Source organism: Orcinus orca, chromosome 8 (assembly GCF_937001465.1).
Source record: "Orcinus orca chromosome 8, mOrcOrc1.1, whole genome shotgun sequence".
Classification (NCBI taxonomy): Eukaryota; Metazoa; Chordata; class Mammalia; order Artiodactyla; family Delphinidae; genus Orcinus; species Orcinus orca.
In genome coordinates this window covers 31439445-31449672 of record NC_064566.1, presented here as the reverse complement: position 1 = coordinate 31449672, position 10228 = coordinate 31439445, and the positions used below count along the sequence as shown (strand labels likewise).

Genomic DNA, 10228 nt, shown 5'->3' with positions numbered 1-10228 from the left:
TTTGCAAAATATAGTCAAGCTCATACTACATGTATTAATCATGCCCCCCCTCACTGAAAAAGACATAAAATAATTATTTCTCATCATTAAAATTTGAAGATAGTAACTTGCTCAGGAGCAGCCATCTAGCAAGTAAAGAAGTCAAGATTTAACCCCAAGCAGGCCAAGTCTGGCTCTGAACCTCTGTGCTCTACATTCTGCTTACACGCCTATGGTGAACATGTATCAGCCATTCTGGTGTTCTTATTTTCATGATAGTTCCCAGAAACGTATTATCTCCCTTCCTTCCTCTTTTTCTTGCTTTCTTACGTTTGCTCTTTCATTCGTTCATTCATGTGCCCACATTAAGCACTGTGATTGGCTCTGGGGAATACAAATTTAAATAAGACACATTCCCCATTCACAAAGAGCTGCCCTGTCTAGAGGGAAGGCAGACAAATAAACAGTTTCAAGATAGGCATGTATTTTCTCTCAGAAAATTTTGGAATCATTTTATTCAGCATATTTTCCACTTTGCATTAAACTGCAAGAAATTTTTTAAAAATTTGAAGAATGAAGTTTGCAACCAATAATAGTCATAAAAACCAAGCCAGCAATCGGTTTAGCTATCCCTAATGAGGCTATTTAATATTCGTTCCTAAACTTTCTGCACTAGAGATGTCAGTATAAAATATTTCCTTTTATCGAATCACAGATTTATTTTTCAGGAAAGTCTTTGTTCAAACGCCTCTTTCTGCACTCCCCACTTCCAAAACACACAAATTCTTTCTTTACACACCACACACACACACACAGACACACACACACACAGCCTTTCCTGCTCTTTGCAGTGCTTTTCCTGTAAACCAGATGGTGCTAGAAATTTCCTGGGCCCCTCACAAAGCTGTTCCTCTAGCAACCTTCCTTAAAAGACTGATTTTAAAACAAGCAAAGATGTTCTTTGAGTCCCTTGCTAGTCAATCTGTCAGTCCAGCCTAAAATGTTTCTAATTAAAAGTTATCAGCTTTATGAGAAGATAATTTAATCATAGCTGCCCTGCAGAGGTTTGGATGCAGGGGTATTAGAAAGAATGCCAAACTCCTTTTTTGGGAAAAAAATAATGAGGTTAAATTCTTTCTAATGAGGTTCAAATTCTTAGTCAGTCTTAGCTCCAGCCGCACACATTCTTGCCTCCTGCTGGGCTGTGGTTGGAGAAAATCAGACATCAGCAGAAAAAAGAGGCTTTAGGAAATTGAAGATGTTACCTATAGCTGGAGTATAGGTAGAGTAGAACCAGAGGCTTTTAATTCTTTCAACTGTTTTTCCTGATCATGAGTTGAATTAATGCTCACATTTCAAAAATATTTCTGATTCAAATCCCAGTGATTTAAAAGGATTTGAAAAGGAAGATCGATCCACAGGCATCATAATTATAATAATAGTATCTAATATTTTGGGGGTGTTAATTTCCTGCCATAAACTAGTCCTTAAATACATGGTCTAGTCTTTACCTGCGAGTTGGGTTGTATCAGAATGACCTGTGAGTTGAGTTGCATTGGAATTTTAACGAAACGAGCAAATATAACAAAAACATCCTCAGGCAAGTGATTTATTGCTCTGGGTTTCAGTGCCCTCTTTTATAAAACATGTCTAAAAAGACCCTTTGTGGAGATCATCTCTGAGGTTTGTTCCAAATCTTCAGTTGGAGGTAAGCTCACATTGAGTTCATTCTTCTAACCAAGTATTTCTTCAGTGTCTGCATCCTGAGCTTTCCTATTTTGGCCACTGTGACATTCTAAAAGTGACTTCACGTCTTTAGGTGTCAGATGCCTTCCTTTGTCTCTCAAGTAAGGTGTTGGTTTACATGATCTTGAGAATTCTTTGTTGTGCTGTGCTTCCGTTTCCTTTATAATATTAGTATGATAATAGTCTACCCACTTTGTAGGGCTTTTATGAGGATTAAATTAAGTAGCATGGTTAGTGTTTTTTCAGCACCTGTTACTTAGTAGGTGATAAATGGTCCAGGGTCACTATCATATATAATTCAGTCCCAAGAGCTGAAATACAAGAGGAGAACTCAAGTGTAATGTGCAAGACATTTAATATTGTTTAATAAAAACCATTCTACTGTATAAGTGGAGGTTATCCATATTTTCCAAATTCAAGTTTAAGAGGAAAAACAGAAACGTCTCTGCATCTGCAACTGCATTCCTCTCAGAGCAGAAACCAACTTTGCCCTTCTGTAGGTGCTAGTGTTACAGACCAACTTTTAGGAAATCAGTGTCTGTGCCTGGATATAGTAACCAGGCTCAAAACGAAAAAGAGGGAATTATTAGCGGTTCTAGAGATTTGCTCAGATTTATTTACAGTCTCTAGGAAAAGTTCTCCCCTCCCACGCCCAGGATACCCCGCATAACGCCCACCCACACTGCGGCACTGGACACTCTGGGGATGCGGGGCTATTCCGCGAGTAGCCGCTAAGGGGAGCCGGACGCTGGACCGCCCTAGCCGTTGCCATGACAACAGAGGGCGCGCAGCCTAGGGAGCGAAGTGCTGGCTAAAGCAGGTGTCGGATTGCAGGGCGCTCGCGGATATTCCGGAATTGCATTGAGCCCGGGAGGCTCTCTCAGGGTACGGCTACAGGTCACCTTTCTCTCGGACAGCTTCCTAAGCCGGCGGGGACGCACTGAGTGAAAATGGTCCATCATTCAGGCTCGATTCAGTCCTTTAAACAGCAAAAAGGTCAGTCGGAATCTTGGTCCCCCCTCCCTGTGGGCGTCACGTACCGTCTGCATGCCCTTGCAGTTGTGTAGGAGCATCCTTTCCAGACTAATGCGACGCAGAGGTGGAGAACTCTGTGAAGTTTAAAAAATGTTCTTCTTTTATTTTTTTAATGCCTCTTCACTCTGCATCCGAGATGAGTCTGATCTCTGAGCCTCCGCACGGTCCCTAGGAGAAGCGGAATTCGTCATTTCGGGGACTTGATTTAATGTATATCTCTCTAAGACTGTGTCAATGCATTGCAGTAAACCAGCTTAGTAGGGGTTTTCCTACCAGCACCCTGAGGTTTGAAGACAGAGATATTGGACCAGGTTTGTCCCAGTCTGTGCTTCAGATGGCTAATAAGCTCCACATAAGTGTATCTCCTATTTGAGACGATTTTACACAATCCTAGGATAAATTAATTTTGGGACTGTTCCAGAAGTTGGCCTGTTGAAGGAGCTCTGAAAGTTTCTTAGAAAAATCCATTTTTTCCTTGTCCTATGCTTGATTCTGGGTTTCAATTTTTTTGTTAATATTGGTAGGTTCCTCTTGTAGGGACGTTGTATTATCCCTCTTTGCTTCTCCTTCAAGTTTCTCCCTGGATGCAGTGATGAGTCTACATGTTCATAGTCAAATCAAGAATTTTTCCAAGTTATTCTCACCCTTTGGTCCTTGTTCCTTATTTTATTTAACCGGTTTTTAATAGACCACATATATTTTTGTACATATTTCCAGTTTTCTGGAGTTTGTCCAAAAATTATTAAACAACATAATTGCCATTTAATTGAATTAATGACGGTAATTATGCCATAGCTGACAATATGGTACCTAAGATACATGAATTCTGGAATGGTAAATTTGCTCATGCAAAGTGAAGTAAATAGGGAATTCCCTGGTGGCCTAGTTGTTACAATTCCGACCTTTCACCGCCATGGCACATGTTCAATACCTGGTTGGGGACCTGAGATCCTGCAAGTCGTGAGGCACGGCCAAAAAAAGCAGTGAAGTAAATATTTAGTTACATATTCCTACTGCCCCCAACCCAGATTTTATCCATATTATTTTGGTCAACAGTTTCGGTGTAGCTCTTTGCCGTTCTTTAAGCAAAAATTGGTGGACCCGCCAGGGATGATTTAGTAGGGATTCCTGCATTAGGCAGAATATTGGACTGAGTGAGCTTTGAACAGCATAATTTTATACTCTGTTCAAATCCAAGTTCTCTAGGTTATTTTACAAATATGTTGGAATTGGGAGTGAGGTGAAAGACTGTCTGGGTAGACAAAACATTCAGATAGTATGCAGTTCCACTTCAAGTCTAAATGTTCCAAAGAAAATTCAGTTGTTCAAGAAGTTGTATTCTCTTTAATCATTATTTTAAACACATACAAACTTTCAGAATGAAGACAATTATAGGAACTTTGCACCAGCTTCATACGATTAATATCCTCCTCTGAGGCATGGCTATGGGTAATGTATTTCTGGGACCTGGAATCTTGACATGCCCCCATATAACTTATTATGTATGGACACATACTGTGTTTTTAAAAGCAAATAATTGCCAACTTTAGGACCAACTGTGATTGCTCAAAGTGACTGATAAAAAATTATACAAGTCCTGGAGCTTCATATTGTTTCCTTTATGATGCATTATGAGCCATTTATTTTCAAGTCTTCCTTTACTTTTTGGCAGAAAAGGAAACTTTAGCAGAAGGATAAATGTGGAGAGCAGGAGGGATAGGAAAGGAAGCATCATTAAAGTGGTCCTGGTTAATTGCTTCTTAACCCTGAGTGGGCATTCCAAAAAGACATGCCAAACTCAGGATTAGCTGTTTTAATTTTACAAAGAGGGAGGAGTAAAATACTATTCTAGATGCTTTCTGACCCAGGAAGTATGAGACAGAAAACTTTTAAGGGTGCTCTTCATCATAACATTAACCTGAAAACTGCACATTAAAGAGGAGAAAATTCTGTACTGGAACTCTGGAGTTCTAAATGCTAAGCTCGCCTTTGTACCTAGCTTAAAAACCTTGAGTGAAGTTTTTAACTTCTTTGGAATTTACTTCATATATAAATACGAAAAGAGTGAACACCTGACCCCTATGGTCTTCCTCTGTTCTATGGGAAGGGCAGGTGCAATGAAAACAGAGATGATTTTTGTTTTCCCCTGGGCCAGATAAAAGGAAAACCCTGCTTTTAGTTTGCTCTTAGGAAATAATTTAGGTAAGTAAACCAAGTTATGAGGAATATTTTTTATCTTAAGCAAGTGATATGTCTTTTGTGATTTTGATTTCAACTTTATAATACCTAGAAATAGCCTGAGATATTCAGAAAACGCTGTTATTATAAAACTTTAAAAGTGTTCACTGACACTTGAAAAACATACTCTGTAATTAAACTCTCAGCAGGCTTGGAGATGTTCCAGTATACTTGAGAAATATGTAGTAATCAATCACTGATCCAAATTCCCTCACTGATATTACTCAGTGTTTTTCAATAAATCAATATAGATGTCAGAATAGTTATCTTGAAATGAAATACTATATGTAAGATCAAATTTCTCAAGTTAATCTAGTATCTTCATTTTCAGCCTTGGATTTTAGTCCTACATATCCTACTTACAAGTTATGTTCTTTAATATCTCTGAGCCTCCATCACCACCTCTGTGAAGTGAAGATAATATATATGTTGCAAAGTTGTAAAGTACTTAGCAGTTTGTCTGGCACACAGTTGGGGCTCAAAAATATAGTAAATAGTAATAGTTGTTATTCTTCCCAGGCTCATCCATCTTTTCTGACTTCTTAGGAGTAAAAATAACTCTCAGTGGTTTCTTAATAATTGGTTGCCCTGTATTTTCCTTTGCCTCACTCAGTTTTATTACTTTAGGGTTTCTTAGGGAAAACTGGATTCCAGACCATCTAAGGATTCCTTACAATAGTCTTGAGTTACAGTCCCAAACTACTCAATTCATACGCCCATCCCTCAGGAAAACTTACCCCAAATTCCCGTAAAGTAAATTTAGATATTCAATTATTTTCATAATTTTAAAATTCCATTGCAAATAAATTGCAGTTATTCACTATCCACTCAACCCATATTTAGCAGGCTCTTGCTATAGAGAACTTTGTACAGTAGGAAGCCTGCTAAACATAACCTTTATTTATAGGCAACTCTGCATTTTTCTAGGAAGATGTTGACATGTTGTTTCTTGGCCATGCCAGTTAAGTTTTATTTTCTGAAGAAAAGACCCACATATATTTTTGATTTTTTAATTAAATCCTAGATTTTTCCATTAAGTGACATAATAAGTTAGGAAGTAAAAAGTGAGAATCCTCAGCTAGAGTGGGGGGAGGGTTGGATGGGATTATTTCATACTTTATTTCTGAAGTCCCAAGGGTAAACTGGAGTGTAATATGCTTACAGACAACTGGGAGTGTGTGTTTGCCTTTGCCTTGGCATGTGTTGGAGGAACACATTCTCTGGCAAATCATCAGTGATTTCTGGTAAAAGTTCAACTGTGCTCCTCAGCCAGGCTTGTTCCGTTTCACTTGATTTAAAATGGACTCATGTGTCATACAAGAGTGGGTGAGAAAAGGGCAGTGTTAGTTCTGGCTTCTGGTGGCTGTTATTTACCAATACAGCTAGTAAGACTTTCAGAGAAGCCATAGGTCACATCAAACACAGCCTGTCCCAAAAGGCTTGGGTTTAATGGGATCAGCTGAAGCTGTTAAGTGATTCATCATTATCCTAAAGGACATTTGGTTAAACATGAAAAGAGTGTTTTTAATATTTCCACATAATCAAATACTTCCTACTCAATAAATTATGTAATAATAATCTTTATACTTACATGGGGATTTACAGACCACAAGCACTTTCATTCTCTTTTTCTCAAAATAAATTACTCACTTGTGCAGGGGGCCCACCTGTAGTGCCTCCCAGCCACCAGCCTGCTTTGTGCTACTTCATAAGAACTAGGAAGGTGTTGGGGAGAATACCTGGTTTCAGAATCTCTGATATCCACTGTTTAAGCCTTCTTTTCCCTTCACTGATATTTTCAGGACCTAGAATCTTCCTGTACCCTTACCCTGGTGAAGCCAGGAAAAAATCTGAAGCCATTTATATATTGACAGAAATGCATTCACGCATTCGTATTAACTATCCCTGGTATTTTGACACTCTATTCTTTTATTTATGACTGAAGAAGAGAAGGCATTGTGTCTTGTTAAAATACTTCCCAGCCATATAGGGAAAACAGTTGGGGAAGATATTTTAGGGTCAGAAATTATGCTGACTGGTACTTAGGTACTGACTGGTACTCAGGCTCATACTGAGTATCAACCTGTATCATCAGAAAGAATTGACCATATAATCTAATTGAGAGCCTCTCTGGTCTTCTGATCTATTAATTTTCACCCTTCCCTTTCTTTCCCTTTCCACAGCAGACTTCTTAGATATTTATGACTCTTGTTATAGATAATCTCCTAGTAAGGGTGAGCCAAACTATGAAAAGAATATAGAACACTATCAAATGTAAAATAGGTAACTAGTGGGAAGCAGCCGCATAACCCAGGGAGATCAGCTCGGTGCTTTGTGACCACCTAGAGGGGTGGGATAGGGAGGGTGGGAGGGAGATGCAAGAGGGAGGGAATATGGGGATATATGTACACATATAGCTGATTCACTTTGTTATATAGCAGAAACTAACACAACATTGTAAAGCAATTATACTCCAATAAAGATGTTAAAAAAAAGAATATAGAGATATTTCAATCCAAAAAGCAAATGTGTGTCTAGCATCATTTCTTAAAAAGTGCTGTACACCTCAAATGGCTCAGAGGAATTATTACCATGTTACTTCAAAGTAAGAACGTGGATGTTTAAAATGATAACTTTGAATTAGCAACAATAGTATATATTATGTGATAAATATATATCTTATATTAGGAATGAAGACAAGTGATAAAGTTTAAAAGAAATTGCATCCAAAATAATTATAATGTGGGCTTCCCTGGTGGCACAGTGGTTGAGAGTCCGCCTGCCGATGCAGGGGACGCGGGTTCGTGCCCTGGTCCGGGAAGATCCCACATGCCGCAGAGCGGCTGGGCCCGTGAGCCATGGCCGCTGAGCCTGCACGTCTGGAGCCTGTGCTCCGCAATGGGAGAGGCCACAACAGTGAGAGGCCCGCGTACCGCAAAAAAAAAAAAAAATTAACAAAATAATTATAATGTAAATATGTGTGTTTATTAAAGCTGTCTAGAAGTTCAGTTATCCAAAGCCTCATATTTCTTGAGGATTCTAGAGAGCTGAATTTTTCATCTGAATCTAGAATTTAACATTGTACTGTGCACATGAATGTTCCTGGACAAAAATATTGGGGGTTGATGAGCACAGTTGTCCCTTGCACAACATGGGTCTGGCTTATGTGGGTCCACTTATATGTGGTTTTTCTTCAATAGTAAATACTACAAATACTACACGATCTGCAGTTGATTGAATCCACGGATGCAGAACTGCGGATACAGAAGAACCAGGTATTTAGAGGCCAACTATAAATTATATGTGGAGTTTTGACTGCATGGAGAGTCAGCACCCCTAACCCTCATGTTGTTCAAGGGTCAACTGTATATAAATTAACTTATCAAGAAAAAGCCCCCAAATCTTTAAGAAAGCACAGGAAAGCTCAACCTTCTTCTATTTATTATTTTAGTATTTTATAATTGCTCAGATGTTTAGAAAGTATTAATACTTGCAGATTAATATAAAGTAGTTGTGCCTTGATGGAAAGAGCATTGACTCAAAGTTTCCTGTGACTGAATCCTGTCTTTACCTCTGTAACTCTGGGTATTTACTTTTTCTGGGCCATAGGTTCCTTATCCACTGTTTCGGGGTAATAATCCTCATCTCTCAGGATTGTAGCAAAGGGTAACAACAACAAAAACAGCTGAGTCAGCTAATGTTGTGCGAATACTATTACTGCCCACTGTTAAAATAACTTAAAAGTACACTGCATTATTTCATACTTACTAAAGCTTTAGTAGTTAGATATATAATTTGTTTTTTATTTTCAAGGTGAGGGAACTATGGTTTAGATGTTACATGCATTGCAAAGTTAACTCTTAATGAGTTCAAAGCAGAGTTCTAAGATCTCTGAGTTTGATTGTGGTTAGGTTGCTATCCCTTCTGTGGCCTTAGTAAAATGAAAACTTTAGACAGAATAATCTCCATGACCCCTTCTGACTCTGCAGCTCATCAGAAGTTACAGAAGTGTGAAATCATATTCTAAACCTGACAGATCATTAGTACGACCAATCCAGCTGTCCCTTAATTTATTGCCTTTCCTCCTAAATTGCACAGTAAAGCAGCAATTATTTTAAATTCTGGTTGGTTTCAACTCAGCAAGCATGTAAGAAACCTGCACCAGCTGCAGGATCCAGGTTCACCAAAAAATGAGGCCCCAAATTCACATCCTCACGGTAACTGAGATACAGTTGGCTATGGAGGAGAGGACTTTCTTGTGGGTAAATTGGATGGATGTGAAAGTACATTGCTGAAAGTATTTTTCAATTGCACTGTATTATTCATGGTACACTTCTTATTATTACGTTTCTAGAAAGTTAATAGGCTGACTGAAAGGCATTGCCCCAGAATAACTCCTAAGAGTGTATATATTTTATGTTTGGCTTTGGAGCGCTAGTAGCAGCAATTTGGGGGTGGAGGTGTGGCTACGTTGCAAATATATGCAAAAGTTCTGGCTTAAACACAGTTTCCATCACTCACTGGTATCTTGAGCAATTTGTTCTATCTACCTTAGCTCATTTCCCAAATATGCAAGATCTAAATAATCACCTGGATTTCTTGTTAAAATGTAAATTCTTCAGTGCCTCCAGACTTATAGAATCTCATCTGCAGGGAAGGAAACTAGGAATCTGTGTTCTTTACAAACATGCATCCTATGGAATTCTTACAAGGCCCATTTGAGAAACAATTTTGTAAAAACTTAATGTAACTGTGTAAGCACTGAGTGAGATAATGGATTTAAGTGAGTGGACTAAAGTAAGTTGTAAATAGATGATCTCTATTATTAGTAGAGGCAAACTATATAGATTCTAGATACACTTAGCTGCATACATGCATTTAGTACTATGAAAATATAACTTTAATGTGTTTCTAATATTAATTATAATTCCCCAATTCCTCTTCTTTAAGGTTTGGTGAGGTTCCTAAATGAGAGCTACTGTCTGGTCTCCTTTACTGGATACTTCAGTAAAGGAGTTTTTATACTTGTAACGAAGAACTCAGACTTTGTCTCCAGTTGTCTTATCATGACCTTTGTAAATACCTCAAATGCTGTCAATTTATTTTTTCTCTAGGTATTTTAATTCCTAGTTTTTACTGTATAACTTTTTGCAAAAGAAGACGCTTTGGTGAATATTCTGTTTTGGTGAATATTCTGTCTTGATGACGTGTCTCAACATGGCTTTTCTAA

At 38.3% G+C, this 10228-nt stretch overlaps 1 protein-coding gene across 1 annotated transcript in view; it reads left to right on the top strand.

Annotated features, from left to right (window-relative positions):
* The first annotated feature begins 1699 nt into the window (after positions 1-1699).
* Positions 1700-10228, top strand: part of ANO3 (anoctamin 3) — a 271028-nt gene continuing 262499 nt past the window's right edge. The window contains exon 1 of the mRNA XM_004263929.3: positions 1700-2721. Within this exon, the coding sequence (XP_004263977.2) occupies positions 2676-2721 (46 nt within the window). The 5' untranslated portion in view covers positions 1700-2675. The remainder of the gene's footprint in view (positions 2722-10228) is intronic.